We start from the raw sequence: 20104 nt of genomic DNA, 5'->3' as shown, positions 1-20104 counted from the left end.
CCACGCCTGATATAGAGAAACTGAGAGGAGGCTTTCCCCATAATTTAACCTTTAAATCAGAAACTACTCTCTCTACTAAATTTCTGTGCATCCTATTAAGGGCAAAATGTAGTGAAAGCCACCAACTTTGATGCTTTAAAGTCATGGAGAATAGGACTATCTGTGGCCTGATCCACGATGGCCCTTCTTAAGAAGTGAAGAACTCATTTAATTGTCGGTTTCTAATTAAGGCCCCATCTGATAAAACAGTAACAGCAACGACTTCCCTCACAGAATCCTGGGAACCGTAGTTAAGAATGCTGAGTGTTGCTAGACAATCTATTCACCTCACAGAACTACAATTCCCAGAGTTCCTGGGAAGTGGGATTGAGTCTTAAACCACTGTTGGAATTGTTCATCTGTGCGGGGAATAGGGGTCTCTTAACAACTTGCCAAACACTTTTAAAAACTGCAGTTTTGAGAATTATTTGGGGGGAGCCATGGCTGTTTAAAGCGTTGTGCTACTGCTTTAAACGTGCTACTGCACAGATGGGGCCCAAGTGTGCTAGCTGTTGGTCCTCCTCATCAATGTCTGAGCAAGAATTTAAGAGTTGATCTCCCTCTTCCAACATGTTTCTCCTTGAAGTTCATCCTACTGAGGCATGGCAGAAATGTATCCATTAGTATGACGGATGTGCTTGTGCAGAAAAATCTCTTCCTTGCTACATTTCCATTAGACCCAATTGCCCTTATTTACATGTGCTGCACATGTGCAAGGAGTGGAAGGTAATTGATCTTCATTCATTTTCAGGGTATTACCATTCATGTTGAGAGTTTCCCTGGAGACAGCACTCACAGTTATGAATTCATTCACAAAATAGAGACACTGGAGGTAAAATAATACATTGTTCTTTCTTTCTTTCTTTCTTTCTTTCTTTCTTTCTTTCTTTCTTTCTTTCTTTCTTTCTTTCTAAAAAAAAGCATGTTGCATTTTTCAATCATTAAAAAGGGTTCTTGGGTTTTATGCTAAGCAAGTTAGCTCTTTTATGCACACATTTGTGTTACATCTGACTTTCCAGTACGGATGTGTCATTTTTCTAAGCAAAATGTGTAAGGATGAAAACAACACATGGTTCAGAGTTTCTTGGAAGATTAATTACCTTAGAATTTGAAATGTGGTGTAGGCCCCAGTCATAAAACCACTTCAATTGGTTTCATATTCACCTTTGTGTATTTAGGATAGAAGCGTCAGAATTTGGCTCCAAGAATTCAGCCTGCTAAAGTTTTGAGGTAGTTACGTGATTCACATCCAGAAAGGTCTGTTTGTTTTTAAAACAGGAGGGTATAATTTGCATGGGGAATATAATTTCACTAAGTATGGTCAGGGTGGCCCAAGACATTTTGCCACCTGAAGCAGAACAGAAAATGCATTCCTTCTGCCTATGTTGGCATACAGTAACCACAGGTGGCCATGTTACTTTGATACCTAAGGGGTAAAAAATAACCCCACAAGCCCCTCTCTCTGTGAGTAAAAGTATGATACATTAAAAAGAAAGTTTGCTGCCTTTTTCATGCTTCCTGGTTGCTTCTTTCTGCCTAATGTAAGGGCCGGCCCTGTTCTCAGAGCACCATAGTGTAATTTGCTATATAGGATTGTCTAAGCTCCCTTGCATGTAAGGTAATCAGGTGCAAAGGGACTTAGGTGTCACCTTTTTAATAGTTGTACTTCCCTGTTTGGGGTGGGAGTCCCATGCTAACCAAATGTGTGAGCAGGGAGTGGAGGAACCAAACAGGGCAGCAATACCACCAATGTTGGTGTGCTATTCTGACCAAGAACTAAACACATTCACACGTTCAATGTGTGAGTGAGGATTTCCACACAGGCATCCACCCTCCACAATCGGGGTTCCTGACTGAATGGAAGCCTTCACAAGTGTACACCATAGGTGTTTCCACACAGAATATGAACAGTTGAAAAGGTGTAGCACATCTCTTCCGTTGATCAGAGCCATTGACTTGTCTGTGGAGCAAGTGCTGAACACATGTCCTCTTCACCCCAAATCCTGTTCAGCTACCTAAGGCTGCAGATCATTTCCCTCCCCAGACTCTGATAATGCTATCTCCTTGGGACTCCTGCCTCACCATCAAAGCCTGCAAGGTTCGGGGGGAGGTTGTCCATTCACTAGATTCTGCTCTGGTGTTCCAGCTTCCCACTCCCATTTGCCCTCGCTTCCCTCCTCCTCTCCCATCAGAGTCTACTAACCCCAATCTGGGCCTGAGGGCACCATGGGACTTACAATATCCCTTTAGGAACATGGGGAGCTGCCTTATTCTGAGCAGAAGGAACAACATTGAAGAGTTGATGCCACTAACCAAACCTTTGTCATGCTGGCTGGGGCTGATGGGAATTATAGTGCAAAATATCTGGTCGGTGAAGGCTGCGCTCACAAAACTACTACTGCAAACCAAAGAAGAAGAGATGTACGGTATTTAATTTTTCACATAGCACCACATGCAGTGTTAGGTGGCAACACAGCCTGCTAGGGAGCATTAGCAGTAAGACTGATGTTCAGCCTTAACACACAAAAGGCAGCATGATGCCGTTATAATGGCATCTCAAAATGGGTTTGTAGTGACTAGCAAATTAAGTTTTTTGGTAGTCTTTTTATTAGCGACTTGTTCCCCAAGATTTATAATTAAAAATCTATATACAAATGAGTTGATCATATCAATGAATTTGTATGCCCTGCTGGAGTCAAACCAGAACTTCTGTGATGTTTCTGATATACTTTGGAAGTAATACTGATATTTTACCTGGAATATGAGGGGGGAAATGGGATAGATTTGATTGCCCACAGACAGCTGGCCTGCGTCCTGTTGCTACCACTTTGTCACTTAGCTCAGAAAGGGAATATTAGAGACTGGATGGTGGCTTTATAAAATCTCTGGATGCAGGGAGAGCCTGTTCAAGATTGGTCATACCAGGTAAAAGGTGAAGGTAAAGGGCCGCTGGACGGTTAAGTCCAGTCGAAGGCGACTATGGGGTTGTGGCGCTCATCTTGCTTTCAGCTTTCTGGGTCATATGGTCAGCTTGACTAAACCACTTCTGGCACAACAGAACACCATGATGGAAACCAGAGCACACAGAAACACAGTTTGCCTTCCCGCCACAGCAGTACATATTTATCTACTTGGACTGGCATGCTTTCGAACTGCTAGGTTGGCAGGAACTGGGACAGAGCAATGGGAGCTCACCACCGTTGTGGGGATTCGAACTGCCAACCTTCTGATTGGCAAGCCCAAAAGGCTCAGTGGTTTAGACCACAGCGCCTCCCACACCCCACCTCTTTCATGGAGGTGGGCATCACTCCCTCCTGTACTGAGGCATTAATGATGTATGGGATCCATCCAGTCAACCCCCTTCTACTAGATTTTACCAGCCATGATGAGCAGGAATAGAGAGGGAATGTATTCAGCTTCACTGCCACAGCTGTCCTGTCGATCTCCTCAGGCTGCGACTGAAGCCGACCGCACAACCTGTAATTCTATGCTGCTCCAGGGTCCTCCAACCAGCCTGAACCAACTATGACATCAAGTTCAGCATGGATTGACATCCAGATAATATTCTCAAAATGATGCCTCCTGAACTAAAGCTCCCATCACCACGCTGGCTACCCTGATTTAGATCAACAGATAAATCCCCCTTCATCCCTTCAAGACTTCTAATGCAAGGCTCTCCTCTTCTTATAATTCCCCGCGTGTGACTTTGAAGTCTTTGGCTGAAACCCTATTTGCACTTGCTTGACAGTAAACTCCACTGAACTCAGCAGGGCTGCCTTCTGAGCAGCCAAGCGTTTGGACTGTGCTGTTGATGAGCCATTATCTGATCTCCCTGTTTTGTAAGTGTTTCCAAGGGACTAGAACCACCTTCATATATTAATTCATTTAAAAGGCCTTTCAGGGTGTGATTCCTCAAATGATGGTGCAATTATGAGGCTTGACAAGAAGGACAATTTACAACATCAACAAGCAAAAGAGTCCACGTAGGCATCTGCTTAATATTCACTGCCATGCCTTTGAGGAAGAAAATAAAATCTTGTGACCACTCGGTCTAGCAATGCGAGTCCAATTAATGTTATACTGAATAAATTAAAGCATCCTTTTGTTTACTATGGGGAAACTGCCATGGCGCTGTGAAAGGTATTAATTTTATGTGTTTGCAATTAGCCTCCATGCTTCTAACAAGCGAGAGCTCCTTGAAAGTGGGACCTTCAAAAAATAACTTTGATATGAGGTTTAGATAAGACTGTTTTTTAAGTTAAAAATTGAAGTATATAATTATCAGTTCAAGCAGTGCAGCTTTTCTCTGTGTAGAAACGCAGTAGAGAATTTGTAATCCTAGACATTGAAAACATACCAGGCATATGAGTATAATGCAGTGGCCGCTTTCCTGTAAGTAAACCATATTGAAAACTATAGGACTTACTTTTGAGTAGGCATGCTTGGGGCTTTGCTCTTTAAATGCATTTCGATATGGCCTCTAGCAAAACATAGTAAATAAGACTGCAACCCTGTGCACACTTACCTGTAAGTAAGCCCCATTGAACTCAGTGGGCTTACTACTATGGATCCATGTCCTGCATTGGGCTGTGAGGTCTGAGTTCAAATACCAGCTTAGCCACAATCTAAGGTGTATTTAGGCAAGCCACTATTCTCTCTCAACCTAAGCCTCAAATCTTAAATACAGGAAATATCATCTTACCTTACAGGCCAGTTGTAAAGACTTAACATGTGTGAATATATATATAAAAAGGTAAAGGGACCCCTGACCATTAGGTCCAGTCGTGACGGGCTCTGGGGTTGCGGTGCTCATCTCGCTTTATTGGCCAAGGGAGCCAGCGTACAGCTTCCGGGTCATGTGGCCAGCATGACTAAGCCACTTCTGGCGAACCAGAGCAGTGCACGGAAACGCCGTTTACCTTCCTGCCGGAGCAGTACCTATCTATCTACTTGCACTTTGATGTGCTTTCGAACTGCTAGGTTGGCAGGAGTAGGGACCAAGCAATGGGAGCTCACCCCGTCGCAGGGATTTGAACCGCCGACCTTCTGATCGGCAAGTCCTAGACACACACACACATTGCTGTTTACAAATGCCCTATTTTCTTTAAGGATTTATAAAAATGGTTATTTGCTGTTTTTATGACTTGTGGTTTTGATTTTGTCCCTGTTGTCTGTTTTGTTACTTGTATGTTGCTGATAGCTGTCTTTTATTTCTCTTTTATTTTATTCCCCTCTGTGCAAATCTTGAATGAAAGACAAGTTGTAATTTTCTAAAACCAAACCAAATCATCCATCCTATGAACATTTGCTTCCATTGACCTCAGTGGAATTCATTTTTGAGTAAACATGCGAATGATCAGCTTGCAATGCCCAATCCATTTACTGTGTTTTTATTATACTGATCATTCCCAGCAGAGAAAGTGCATCTTAACAGAGCTATGGTAATGACTTTTTTCCTTTTCCTTTTTTTGCCTACACACTGTAATTACTTCCCACTTTCACTCATTTCTCGTTCTCCACATTTTATTTCATGGGTTGTGTACAGTGTGCTGGGATTTGTAGCTCTGTGAGGGGTAAACTCCAGTGCTTTAAACATATGGGGTGTGTACACCCAAGGTTCCCACCATCCCACAAGAAGTTAGAATAGAAATAAAAATGCTTCCTTTGATCAGGAAAGCCCTAAAGCCTCATTCTAAGCAGAGTTGCTTGGAAGGCCTCACTGAGTTACATGGGAATGACTCCCAAATAAATGCACACAGGATAACCATTCTGTGATAATTATCTCTGTGTGGAAAGATAGGAAGAGTTATCCGAATCTTGGAGACCTCAGCATCATCTTCTATGTTGCTTATTCCTGAGGGATGCTGCGAATGACAGCTTTATCTTCCAGCACAACTGTCTCTTTTTGCACTGAGCTACCTCTGGGGAAGTATAAACTCCCTACTGTGGTAGTTGCAACATGAAATTGGCAATAAAGTGCTGGTGCCAGCACAAGTTAATAGACAGGAATAAATCTTCAGTGGAAAAGCTAATCCAACCTGTTAAGAGCGTCAATTTACTGGAAAGCAGGGGTCTTTTAAGGCCTGCGGTCTTAAAAGTAGCTTGGTCTGCTGAAATATTAAGGGCGAATGATCCTCAGACATTGATAGGGCAGTCCAGGAGTCCCCCCCTCGCAGGTGAATCCCACACATTTTACGTGTTCTGTGTCTTCAGGAGTAGAACAGATTATAAAGGGTTCCAGCAAGATGAGGCATCTGTGGCCCTTCAGATGTTGGTGGGCTATAAATCCCATCATCCCTGATTGCTGGCCATGTTGCTTGGGGCTATGCAGGTCAGAGTCCAATAACATCAGGAGGTCCACTGGTTTTCCATCTCTGGCTTACAGCTTTCATTGATACCTTGTAATAGTTGATTTTGAGGGGTGGTGTATGAGCACTGTGTTAGAGCAATTACCGTATTTTTTGCTCTATAAGACTCACTTTTTCCCTCCTAAAAAGCAAGGGGAAATGTGTGTGCGTCTTATGGAGCGAATGCAGGCTGTACAGCTATCCCAGAAGCCAGAACTTTCACTGCGCAGCGATCCCTCTTGCTGTTCTGGCTTCTGAGATTCAGAATTTTTTTTTCTTGTTTTCCTCCTCCAAAAACTAGGTGCGTCTTGTGGTCTGGTGCGTCTTATAGAGCGAAAAATACAGGAACTTCTTGAAATAGCACTTTTCCAGTTTCCAAGCTTTGGGTCATTAATTTGAAGCGTGTTGTAGTGTGACTTTTTTTACTTGGGTGGGATCTAGAAGTCCTGCCTTTTATCTGTATAGCTGTGTTTAGGGGTTTTTTACTCGATTGTTCTTAATTGCTTTTAATGTAAGTCACTTTGGGTCACTCTTTGAGAAAAGCAACTAACAAATATAATAAACCATAAGAATAATAGAGGAACCGAGAAGTTGTTTCAGTTCACAGCTGTGCACGCATATTGTTTGTGTATTAGCTGGGTTAAGGCAACATATTCCCAAACTCTTCCCTAAATGAAGACTTGGGACTTTAAGGCAGGAATTGCTTAATGATGATGTATTTTCCTGAGTAGTATATTCTATATCTCACTTTACTACGCAGAACTGCACTGCCATCTACTGAAAAACAACAGCTCTAACCACCCACTCTTTTTGTTAAGCACGAGGGTGTTCACAAACAAGGGCAACTTCCAATTATTGTGCCAAGTGTGAGTTGCACTAATAAATCAAACACCTGAGGGAATCGTCACATGGATGATGGAGAAAAATTGTTTTCCATTGCTCCAGAAGTAAGGACCCAAATTAACAAGACCAAATTACAAGAAATGGGATTTGGTCTAAAAATCAGGAAGAACTTCTCAAGAGTGTGAGCTGTAGAACAAATTGACTCAGAAAGTGGCGGGATCTCTTTTGTTAGATGTTTTGAACCTGAAGCCAGATGCCTACCTATCAGGGGTGCTGTAACAGTGCATTCCCAACATTGGCAGGAGGTTAGACTTGATAACCATTGATGCTCGTATATGATTCTGTCTACTCAGAAGAAAATTCATGTGAGGGAGATGGAGAAGCTACAGAGATGAGTGTGCCAGAAGAGGTGCTAGGGGGATTTTTTTTTTTACTCAGACTGCCAATATTAAAGGGGAGAGAGGCTGAGAGCTGAGAGCTGCTGGGTGGGGGGGGGGGGAAAAAAGGTTCTGTCTCAGTGAGGCACCAGCTGTGAATGAGAGTAAAGGTAAAGGTAAAGGTAAAGGTACCCCTGCCCGTACGGGCCAGTCTTGACAAACTCTAGGGTTGTGCGCTCATCTCACTCTATAGGCCGGGAGCCAGCGCTGTTCGCAGACACTTCCGGGTCACGTGGCCAGCGTGACAAGCTGCATCTGGCGAGCCAGCGCAGCACACGGAACGCCGTTTACCTTCCCGCTAGTAGGGGGTCCCTATTTATCTACTTGCACCCAAGGGTGCTTTCGAACTGCTAGGTTGGCAGGCGCTGGGACCGAGCGACGGGAGCGCACCCTGCCACGGGGATTCGAACCGCCGACCTTTCAATCGGCAAGTCCTAGGCGCTGAGGCTTTAAACCACAGTGCCACCCGCGTCCCAGAATGAGAGACCCAGAACCAAAAGAGAGACATAAACTGCAGAGATAAGATTGCAACAGTAAGGCCTTTTGGGAGGGGAGGTTTGAGCAGAAGCCTCCAACCCAGGGAATATGATAGAACCTGTGCCTAGAGAAAGGTGCAGTAGGGATAAGAAAGTATCAAGAGTGTCAGATGCTGTTGTGGTTGCTTGAGAGTAACCAGGCTAGACTCTGACCTGTCTTTTACAGGCTTTATTCTGGGTGCAAACTATTTACAGTGAAGAGCGTCGTAAGTTCATGTCTGGCTCAATCGCTAGCAGAATCCGGGAGTGGTCGGTTTTTGTACCTCCCCCAGCATAAAAGTTGCGTCACCCCCATCCTTTTCTGCCCCTCCCTGCGCCAAAGACTACTGTGCAGAATGGGTGCTGGCAAGGGCGTGCTTCCTGCCTCTCCGGTTTGCTCAGGCTTGGTGTTAAGGCTCTCCCCAGCATCCTCTGGTCCTTGCCCCTCTTCTCCACTGGAGGTGGGGCTTTCCTCCTCGCTGGAAGAGGAACTGCTTCGCAATATTTTCGGAGGCTCCGTATAACACAACTGCCCTTCCATCTCTCGCCTCTGAGCTGATGGCAGTTCCCTGGTAAGGAAGTTTTGTTTTTATTAACAAGGAGACTGGGCAGGAAGTGAGTAGTTTTTTTGTTTGAAGGGGAACCTCCCAGGAAGACCTCGTAATGAAAAGCCACCGCTATTCCTGAAGTAAGGGAAGCAGGCTGGATTCTGAGGGTGCCTCCTAATCCTTGCAACTCCTCTGAGTTCAATGTGGGCCACACCCTGGTAAGTGGTAGAGGATTGCAACCTTAGACTTATTCAAAAATTCACATGCATTATCTTGGTAATCCACATGACAGACTCTGTCACTCTTAGCAATTCTGTTACATGTATATCATTTCTTAAGTAAGCGGCCTAGCTGGAGCAACTTGAACCTCCAAAACAGACTTCTATTATTAGATCTGATTGATGTAGATTTCACAATATTTTGCATACATAACAAAGAACAGGATGCTTCATGAATTTCCTAGGTAGCTGCAGGCTGCACCAAAGTTAGTAGCTACACCCTTCATAGTATCAGGTTACTATTTTTCCATTTCCTGCGTTGCATGTTCTTCTAGCTAGCAACATATTGGCTAAGATGACTTGATAAAAGCCCTGACGTAAAATCAAGGAAAATAACACCAGGGTGCATCTAGATAAAGTGCACAGGAAATTATGAGCTGTACATCTGCGGTCCCCCATGCTGTTTCAGAAGTAGCACAAGACAGTTTGTTTCGGAGACAAAGGGCTTATCCTCATAATGTGGATTTGAAGCTGCTTGTGCCTCAATGTGTCTGGCATTGTCCTCATGACATCATTCCCATCCACCTGGCAGCCAGGAATTTGGCCATGCCAAGCTATCAACGGTGGTTTCTTTCTCTTGTGCACTAATAGGGAAGAGCACTGGTGTGTTGAAATCAGTGGTTGAGAGTGGCATGTACAGTGGTGCCCCGCAAGACGAATGCCTCGCAAGACGGAAAACCCGCTAGACGAAAGGGTTTTCCGTTTTTCGATGCGCTTCGCAGGACGAATTTCCCTATGGGCTTGCTTTGCAAGACGAAAATGTCTTGCGAGTCTTGAGATTTTTTTCCGCTCCCCACCCCCTTTATCTAAGCCGCTAAACCGCTAATAGCCTTTTAGCAGCTAATCCGCTAATCCGCTAAGCCTTTAATAGCCGCTAATAGCCGCTAAACCGCTAATAGTGCTAATCCGCTAAGCCGCTAACAGGGTTGCTTCGCAAGACAAAAAAACCGCTAGACGAAGAGACTCGCGGAACGAATTAATTTCGTCTTGCGAGGCACCACTGTACATGGTAAATCATTAACTATGGCTTACTGCATCAAGTGAATGATACCATTATTTCTAGCCCCCTCTCAACATCTTGGCCTATGAGCAGCAGAGTTCAGTTTAAGCTTCTATTTTCCCTAATTTATCCTCCCTTAAGGTTTCCTTTTCCACTTATGGTTCTGTTTTCTGGGCGTGTGATGTTTTGACCGTACAGTCATACCTCGGGTTACAGATGCTTCAGGTTGCATTTTTTGGGGGTTACGGACCCGCAGAAACCAGGAAGTACCGGAATGGGTTACTTCTGGGTTTCGGTAGTCGCGCATGCACAGAAGCGCTAAATCGCACTTTGCGCATGCGCAGAAATGCCAAATTGCAACCTGCGTGTGCGCAAACGCGTTGCTACGGGTTGCGAACGCTGTGGGTTGCGAATGTGCATCCCACATGGATCATGTTCACAACCCGAGCGTCCACTGTACAAGGAAGAGCAGTTTCTAACTAAAACAGAAAGCAACAGAATGATCTAGAACAGCATTCCTGTGCACAGAATACATTTTATTTTCTAATAAATTAAACTTTCACCCAGACCTTTTTAAAAAAACAATCACGCCAATGTGGAAATATGGCAAACTGAATTTGATGGTGAAGGGGGCAGTGGGAGAGAGAAGTTAAACTTTACAGCTTCATTCATTTCAAACTCCCACTCCAAGTATCCTTTGCCAAGGTAAAGCAGCTGCCTTAGATACTGGGGGGATGGGGAGTGGTACAAAGATGTTGGAGAACAGAGTTATGCATACTCCTGCGCTTAGGTGTGGTGGAAGACAGTGACCCAACGTCAGTGATGAAGTAAGATTCAGCTGGAAGTCCAGTAAGCTTCTGGTTTGGGATGAGGACACCATCTTGTTCTTTTCTTCAGGCACAAAAAGGCTGGTCCTTTTCACTCACACAGCCAGCGGCCAATGAGTCTTGAAGTCCAACAACTTACAGAGGGCCACAGCACACACACACCCATTCCTGTATCTCTGCTCTATAGCACAGTTTCTGATTTCAGAACCATCATGGCTTTGTCCTGTGAACTACTGGAAATGGCAACCTTTTGTGAGAGTTGTGCATCTCTTTGGCTCTCAGAAGAGCCGCACTTGAGCATGTTCCAAATATCCATTCTTCCAGTTTCACTCACGAAGCAGTAGAGAATTGGGTCAGCTATACAGTTCAAACTCGTCAGTGCAGTTGTAATCCTGTAAGGTATAAACATCTTCTGGGCAGCCTCACAGCCACAGCCACAGTCACACTCACATGGCTCAACGATACTGCGAATGAACAAAACAACATGATATGGAGTAAAGCACAAAAAGAAAGTGACGACGATGCTCAACAATAAGTGGTTGATTTTCCTCTTGTCCCTGTTTTGGGTTGCTTGATTGTGCTTCACGGCTCGGTATATTTTCTGATAGCAGAAGACCATGATGGCCAGTGGGATTGCATACCCCACAACCACACGGTAAAAGTTCAATTGGGCTTGCCAGTTTACTAGAGGGTATGTATCATAACAAAATGTATGGCGGTTGTGGTTTGTGGATACAAAAGTTTCATTAAATATAAATATGTCTTCGTTCTTTAAAACCTGATAGTTGGACATGATTTCGAAGGCCCAGACAAAGATAGAGGCAAGCAAGGCAAATCTTCTTGTACGCAAATGATGGAACCTCAATGGGTAGACTACAGCTAAGTATCTATCAATGGAAATGCAGGTGAGAAATGCTGAGCTGGTGTAATAATTCAAGTACTTAAGGAAAACAGAAAAAGTGCAAAGTTGCTGGGAAAGGTCCCAGTTATCCTCATTCTGAGCATAATAAATCCATAGAGGCAGGGTCAAAGTGTAAAGCAGGTCAGCTAAAGCTAAACTTAAAAGATAGATGCCCAACTCATTTTTTTGCTTTATTTGGCTGTAGGATATATAAAGGGATGCAGAGTTGGCAGGAATACTGATAATAATCAAAATGCTGTAGAGAACAGGAAACAAATGTTGATCTAGTTCGTAAGTTACAAGACAAGTTCTTGCATTGCATAATGATTTATTACAGGCCATTCTTTCCATTAAGACCAGTTCACTCCAGATGGAAGGGATATGATGCCAAAAATTACTAGTTGTCTCAACCCAATTTTGGGTCACAGAAGAGCAGATAATAGGTTCTTATGGTCCAGATTGTCAAAATGCAATTCACTGCGTTTTGTTTTTGTTTCTTTGCTGCAAAGGAGAGAAAGAAAAGATGCAATTAGATGGTTTATTTAGTTACTCTGATCGAGACAATTGTCAATGACGCTCAAAGCAAAAAACAGTAGTAAAAGGATGGAGATGATTAAAGGTACTGCTGTTCATCTGTCATTTTGGGCGGCTTTAGGGTCTCTTTCACTCTTTTAAAATTCTGAAAGGAAGGAAAGCTGAGCAATGAAGGACCATCTAGAAGGAATGGCTCATGTCCAGAGCAATCTCTGAGGGAGAAAATAACACAGCACAGATTAGAATAGCTACAAAGAAGTACAAAAAGGGAGCCAATGTAGTTAAATTGCAGGATCACTTGCTGAAAGAAGAAAAATAAAAAGACCACAAACTGTAGTGAACTCTGATAAGATAAGCAAAGGAAGAATGTGTGAAGCAAATTCCGAAAAGCATAAAAGCAAACATTTATTTAAAGGTACCATTAGCAGGAATCCAGCCAATGAGACGGAAGAAGGTCTAGACAAAGAAAAAATGTGGGGGGATTAAAATACCTGAGGGAGGACAGAGAGGTCACAAAGAAGGTAGATAAATTCTTTGCATTGGTCTTTACTGTGGAATCATAGAATTATAGAGTTGGAAGGGACCCAAGTCCAACCCCTGCAATGCAGGAATCTCAAGTGAAACATCCATGACAGATGGCCATCTAACCTCTGCTAAAAACCTCCAAGGAAGGAGAGTCCGTAACCTCCTAAGGGAGATTGTTTCCATGTCGAACAGCTCTTACTGTCAGAAAGTTTCTCCTGATGTTTAGTTGGAATCTCCTTTCTTGTAACTTGAAGCCATTGGTTTAAGACTTACCCTTCAGAGCAGGAGAAAACAAGCTTGTTTCCTCTTCCATGTGGCAGCTCTTCAGATATTTGAAGATGAACATCATATCTCCTCTTTTCCAGGCTAAACATACCCAGCTCCTTCAACCATAAAGCTTGATTTCCAGACCCTTGATCATCTTGGTTGCCCTCCTCGGCACACATTCTAGCTTGTCAACATCCTTCCTAAATTGTGGTGCCCAGACTTGGACACAGTATTCCAGGTGTGGTCTGACCAAGGCAGAATAGAGTGGGACTATTATTTCCCTTGATCTGGACACTATATTTCAGTATAAGGCAAGTTTCTGTCTTCCTATATAACACAACATTCCATTCAGATGACATTCATTCAAGAGTTCACCAAAAATACACTACAAAGAAGAAGTCCAGAATATGAAACAACATGGCTTAGTATGAATGAGTGAGTGAGGGCACTCTACTCTAGTCATTCTGCAGCTGTGTTGCACTGAGGTAAAGCCATAGTTTGGCCTAGCATTTTGTCCAAACCCAAGTTCATATGTGGTTTGCCCAGATAAGCTCATACCTTAGATCTGGGCAAACCACGAGCCACTGATTGTTTGGAATTGGGCTGGGGGAGAAATTTGCATTTGCTGGTGAACCAACCTAATTCACGCTTCCGAAATAGGGACATGGGCAAAACACAGCCATCCTTCAAAATTCACACTTCTCTGTATTTTACAATGCAGTTTTCCAGCCAAGTAATGTTTACTAAATGAAATACATTGACTAGAGTAAAGTGTGCATAAACATGCATATATGCCTGAAAACATCATACAGAAATGAATTATAGAACAGGAAAACACTTTGCAGAAATGTGTTTATTAGGCAAAATTGCAAGCAAAAATTTGTATTAGGAGAAATTCTTACTAAAATGCTGCTGAATTTTCATGAGGATAGAAATGCAGAGAACTAAATTTACGTGGGGGGTGGAATGAGGAACTGAGAGACACTGAAACTGACAGATTTGCCCATCTCTAGACTGGAGAGTGCTAAACCACAATCTAAGGTTTGCACGACATGCTAAGCCAAAGAAGGCTGTGTGTGAGAGATGCAGGGCTGGAGCAATGGTGCACACTATACACTAGTAATGTGAGACATTAATGGGAGTGGATATATGTCATTTGATGAGCGTTGTAGACCCTAGCCAATAAGTGCTTTGACCTTCAAGAATCCACACTGCACACTTGCTAAAATAAATGTAGTAGCAGGAGGGTGGGTGGGGGAGGAAGGTCACTTTCCAAGCTAATCTGTATGGATTTGTGTTTGGGGAAAAATATCTGTAGGAAGAGAATTATGACTATTATATTTATTTATATCCTGCCTTTTCCCCAGCCTGAGACTCAAGGCGGCTTACACAGATGAAACAGAACAAGCTAAAAACATAGAAAAGACTATCATTAAAATGTAATTAAACACTAATAGAATTAAAACAATATACAAAGATCCATTAAAAACAAAGACAATAACAATAAAAAAACCCCACAGCACCAGCCTTTTCCTTTAAAACAGTCAGTTCACAAAGGCCTTTTGAAATAGAAAAGGACAGAAGTACAGAAAGGAGGGAGCCGGTCTAACTTTTTCAGGAAGGGAGTTCCAAAGTCTGGGAGCAGCCAGCAAGAAGCATTTGTCTGGGTTCCTGCTGATAACTTCGCATTTCTCCGAGTGCAGAAATACTTTTGTTTGGAAGCAGCTTTGAAATTGCTAGTCCTACTCAGAGTAGACCCATGGAAAGGCACAAACTTTAGTTATTCAGGTCCATTAACTTCAGCGGGTCTGTTCTGAGCAGGACTAGCACAGGATACAACCCTGGAGGTTTAAACTGGTTCATAATAATTGCACTTGCATGTCGAGGTCCCCAGGGCCACCCCAATAACTCACACATCACACAGAATTTTTTGTTTAAGGTTTTTGGCATAATTTTGGCCACAACTTTATTGAAATACAAATTTGTGAGTGGTTGCTTAGGCATTGGTTGCGACTATCTGCCCCCACCATGGGGGACAGACTGACATTCCGCACGATGCGAAAGTCAGAATAGGGGAATACACTTGGGGGTTACGCGGAGCAGGGAACCTGCCCTCACCCCAAATGCAACCAGGAGCTCATTGCTATGGCCCGAGCCCCCTTGACAGAGTGGACAAGCAATAGTTAGCCCCCAATTCCTTTAACGGAATCCCTTGCAGCAGCAGCATTAGAGGGGCAGGCACTCAACCTACCAAGGGCAGGCACTCAACCACTTCCCCTCAACCAACCAAACCATAAACCAATGCCTAACCGCAACCTTACAAGTTGTGATGATTTGCTACGCAGTAGGCAAAAACCAAATGGCCCCAGCCAATCAGCCAGATGGACAAAATTCCTACCAGGCCCCTGCCCCAAGAGCAGACGACCCCATGACAGGCATAGCAAGGTCAAAGCGAACAACCCTAATTCTAGGGAGGGAGGGACAGGCAATCCGATGCACGGGCGAAAAGAGGAAGCCCTAGCCGTGTGCAAAGAGTTTTAGCATTTCTGGCTGTCAATCAACAAATGGCAACATTAACTTCTTCCCAACAACAAGGGAAGCCCCAATCGCATCAGTGGCCAATGAACAATTAGCCCGCCCCCAACTTTGGAGTGTCCTGGTGGCCCCCACCGTAACACGTGCTCTCCATGAAGGAGAACCCGCTTTGTCAAGTTGTTTTCCAGGACACACACACACAAATATTACTGCAGGTTTCTGAAGCAGGGGGTATTAGTTAACTGGCCATTACAGAGAGCAACTCTAACAGTGGTGTAACGTGGGCTGCCAGTGCCCAGGACCGCGTGGAGGGGTGGGAGGGAAACAGATCAAGTACTTGTGCACATTCAACTGCCTAACGGCGTCCGCATCACCCAGGAGATCACAGCCACAGAAATAAGAAAAGAAGAGTCATTCTGTTGTCTGGAAAGGTCACTTCCTGGTTCACATGGAGAAGCCATTTTCAATGGAGCCCAGCAACGGAAACCCACAGCTGTATTGAGGTGGCACCAGGTGTCAGTGGCGTAGCGTGGGGGGTGCAGGGGAGGCCGGCCACACCGGGCGCAACATCTGGGGGTTAGGGTTAGGGGGCGCAAATCCACGGGTTAGGGGGCGCAAATTACTTGCCTTGCCCCGGGTGCTAACAACCCACGCTACGCCACTGCCAGGTGTTGAAATTTTTGTGCCCTTAACAATTTTGCACCTGGGGCAACCACCCCTGTGCTATGCCACTGGATTCTAAACAGGTGTACTTAGAAGAAAATCCCACTAAGTGTGTTTAAGACTTCAGTCATAAAACTGAGCTCAGAATAGGGGTACGTTTGCCAAAGTACACAAGGAGAGCCTCCTTGTTCAGGCCAATGGCCCATCAAGTTCAACATCCTTTTCTCACAGTGGCAAATCCAATGCTTATGGGAGCCCTGAAAGCAGGGCCTGAGTGCAACAAGACTTTACTCACTTGTCATTCCCATCAGCTGGTATTCGAAGGAGGATGAATATGCCCATCAATGATAGCCTTATCCTCCATGAATTTGTCAAATCCATAAACTCATGTACTCAGAATTGTAGAGGTGGAAAGGACCATAAGGGTCATCTAGTCCAACCCCCTGCAATGCAGGAATTTTTTGTCCAACGTGGGGCTCAAACCCACAACGCTGAGATTAAGGGTCTCTTTTTATAACAATTTTTAATTGAATTTTCAAACAATTAACATATATACTTCAATAAATAACAATTTTGTCTTTGCTTGACTTCCCACCCCATTTCCCATGGTGTTTTAATTTATCCCCCTCTACTGCACATTGCATGAGATTAAGAGTCTCATGCTCTACTGACTGAGCTATCTTCTTTGAAAGCTGTCCGTGTTGATGGCCATCAGTCCATTGCAGAATACTTGGAACTCAGAGAACATTCAGCAACATTTCCTATCTATAGAAGCGCTCTCTCTATCTCTCTGCCAATGCAGTGGTATTTGCATGCACTCAGAGATAAGGGGGACGATGGAGACCTGATGAACTCTTGTTGCACTTGTGTGTGAAAGGACGCTTGCATGCACACACTAAGGACAAAGGAGTTTTCTGAAAGAGAGGACGGAGATTTACCAGGGACAGATTCCAGAAAGAGGGGGAAAAGAAAAAGAAGAGTTTGTATTTCATATCCCGCTTTATCACTACCCGAAGGAGTCTCAAAGCGGCTAACATTCTCCTTTCCCTTCCTCCCCCACAACAAACACCCTGTGAGGTGAGTGGGGCTGAGAGACTTCAGAGAAGTGTGACTGGCCCAAGGTCACCCAGCAGCTGCATGTGGAAGAGCGGGGAAGCGAACCCGGTTCCCCAGATTATGAGACTACCGCTCTTAACCACTACACCACACTGGCATTTGGACAATTGGATCACATGGCCGCAACCTTTTACAAATCTGTTCTTTATTAATCACCCCCTTAGATGCTAGCTGCCCTCCACTGGCTTCCGAAACAGTTTAGTGGAGGGATCCAACAATTTATTTATTTTTTATTTTATAAAATCTATATACTTCTTGATTGTAAAAAGGACCGTGGAGCAGGTGTTCACCCACCCACATCAACACAGGGCATGGGGGGGGGGGGAGAAAAGAAAGCCAAGGGTGCACCTTGTGTTGCATTCACTGCCGGCCGCCGGCCAATCTATCCATACAATGCTCCAAAGCCTGGGCCAGAAAAACATTACTGATCTGTTTCTTTGTTTGTATATAGTTTTTAGAAGTTACAGGTCAATGTATTGTAAAACAGTTTATGTCGTTGTCTGTCAAGAGGGAACCTCTTGTGTCACCCTTTGTTTGATGACATAGATGCCAAATCCCTGGGGCGCTGGGTGCCCAAACACCCACAAAATCCCCATGAAAGTTCCGGGCACCCATAAATTTCAGTGCCAGGGCCATGAACGCTGCATGACATCCACAGTCCTGGGCACGCACTGTCAAAGGTCCAAGCTGGCACTGCTGTTTGATGATCTCAAACAGATCTCGTAGTTTCAGCCTTTATACCTACCCTGAAACCTGTATTTCTAGTCAAAACCACTCAGCAGACCATATTTCGTACCAATATAAGAGACTCTGCTAGTATTTTGTAAGAATTAGGACTTACCTTACTTCAGTTGTGACCTGCTCTGCTGCTTTGTTTTTGTTACTTTAGACACTTCACCCCCCTCAGAAGACAATGTGCTCTGATGAGAACCATTTCTCATGCAGAGACAGGAAATTACTAGAATCTGCTTTGAGAGGTTAGGAAAAAGAGGAAACAACTTTGCAGTTGCTGGTGGTGATGGGAGGAAACCATGGTTTCTTTTCTTCCCACATGATCTGGAGCTTACCGTATTTTTCGCCCTATAGGACGCACTGTCCCATAAGGCGCACCTAGTTTTTTGGGGGGGAAATAAAGGGAAAAAATTATTTCCCCCCCCCCAGGCGCGGGGTTGGGGAAGCCCGAGCTTCCCCCGACCCCAGCCCCCAAACAGGCAGCTCTCTGCAAGCCGTGGGAGCCCAGTGCTGGCTCCCGCTGCTTGCGGAGAGGTCCGCGAAGCCTGGACGCGCTGAGCTCAGCGCGCGCAGGCTTCAGCATGCAGGCAACTCTCCGCCAGCAGCGGGAGCGCTCCCGCTGCTTACGGAGAGGTCCGCGAAGCCTGGACGCGCTGAGCTCAGCGCGCGCAGGCTTCAGCATGCAGGCAACTCTCCGCCAGCAGCGGGAGCGCTCCCGCTGCTTACGGAGAGGTCCGCGAAGCCTGCATTCGCCCCATAGGACGCACACATTTCCACTTCATTTTTGGAGGGGAAAAAGTGCATCCTATAGGGCGAAAAATACGGTAAATCTTTTCACACTAATACTATTTGTACAGGGAAAGGGGCCATGAGACTCACCAAGTCTTTACCTTACCGAAGAGGGAACACTAAAAGGATTACTATAGGGTTGGAGAGTCAGTCTGGATGATATTTGTGGGGGGTCTCTTCAAGGCCTGTGATGTTCTCTGTGAGAGATAAAAATCTGCAAGAGAAAATCTGCTGAACCAGCCAGAGCAGTCTCTCTCTTAGGTGCTCTCACCAACATCTCAAAGAGTGAGTTACGTTGCCATAGTGACAACTAAGTGATGGTCCTGTCCAGGAAGAGGACACATATTTCCTCACCTCCGTCATCTTAGGAAAACCATAAGAGACCAAGGGGATATCTCTGTGTGAGAGAGTTTGGACTGATGCTGTAATCTGGAGAAACAGAGACATGTGTTTGTGCTTCCTTGGAAGCCTAATGGGGAAGTAAAGACACCACAGTTTCCACTGATCATCATTCCAAGGAAACCAAACCCTGGGAAAGCACAGGTACTCCTGGAGTCACTCCTTGAAGACTGCGATGTGTAATATAATAATAAGAATAATTTATTATTTGTACTCCGCCCATCTGGCTGGGTTTCCCAGCCACTCTGGGCGGCTTCCAACAAAGATTAAAAATACATTAAAATGTCACACATTAAAAACTTCCCTGAACAGGGCTGCCTTCAGATGTCTTCTAAATGTCAGGTAGTTGTTTATGTCTTTGACATCTGATGGGAGGGCGTTCCACAGGGCGGGTGCCACTACTGAGAAGGCTTTCTGCCTGGTTCCCTGTAGCTTTGCTTCTCGCAGTGAGGGAACCGCCAGAAAGGGCTCGGCGCTGGACGTCAGTGTCCGGGCAGAACGATGGGGATGGAGACCCTCCTTCAGATATACTAGGCCGAGGCCGTTTAGAGCTTTAAAGGTCAACAGCAACACTTAGAATTGCGCTCGGAAACGTACTGGGAGCCAATGTCGGTCTTTCAAGACCAGTGTTATGTGGTCTTGGCAGCTACCCCCAGTCACCAGTCTAGCTGCCGCATTCTGGATTAGTTGTAGTTTCCGGGTCACCTTCAAAGGTAGCCCCACATAGAGCGCATTGCAGTAGTCCAAGCGGGAGATAACTAGAGCATGCACCACTCTGGTGAGATAGTCTGCGGGAAGGTATGCTCTCA

General features: G+C 44.7%; 1 protein-coding gene across 2 annotated transcripts; it reads right to left on the bottom strand.

The window, feature by feature from the left end:
- Positions 1 to 10530: 10530 nt before the first annotated feature.
- GPR65 (G protein-coupled receptor 65) lies at positions 10531 to 18338 on the bottom strand. 2 transcript variants are annotated; one of them, XM_083426803.1, is made up of 2 exons: positions 18217 to 18338; positions 10531 to 12236 (listed from the first exon to the last, which is right to left on the bottom strand). In XM_083426803.1, exon 2 carries the CDS (start codon positions 12084 to 12086, stop codon positions 11016 to 11018), a length of 1071 nt encoding a protein of 356 aa, XP_083282929.1. In that variant the 5' UTR covers positions 12087 to 12236; positions 18217 to 18338; the 3' UTR covers positions 10531 to 11015. The 2 variants fall into 2 exon arrangements, with proteins under 2 accessions (XP_083282929.1, XP_083282930.1); XM_083426804.1 differs by having other exon boundaries at positions 18222 to 18321.
- Positions 18339 to 20104: the final 1766 nt, after the last annotated feature.

The sequence above is a fragment of the Podarcis tiliguerta genome, assembly GCF_965153285.1.
Source record: "Podarcis tiliguerta genome assembly, chromosome: 1".
NCBI classification, from domain to species: Eukaryota; Metazoa; Chordata; class Lepidosauria; order Squamata; family Lacertidae; genus Podarcis; species Podarcis tiliguerta.
Note: the sequence above shows the minus strand (reverse complement) of the source record. Positions and strands in the feature narration are given on the sequence as shown.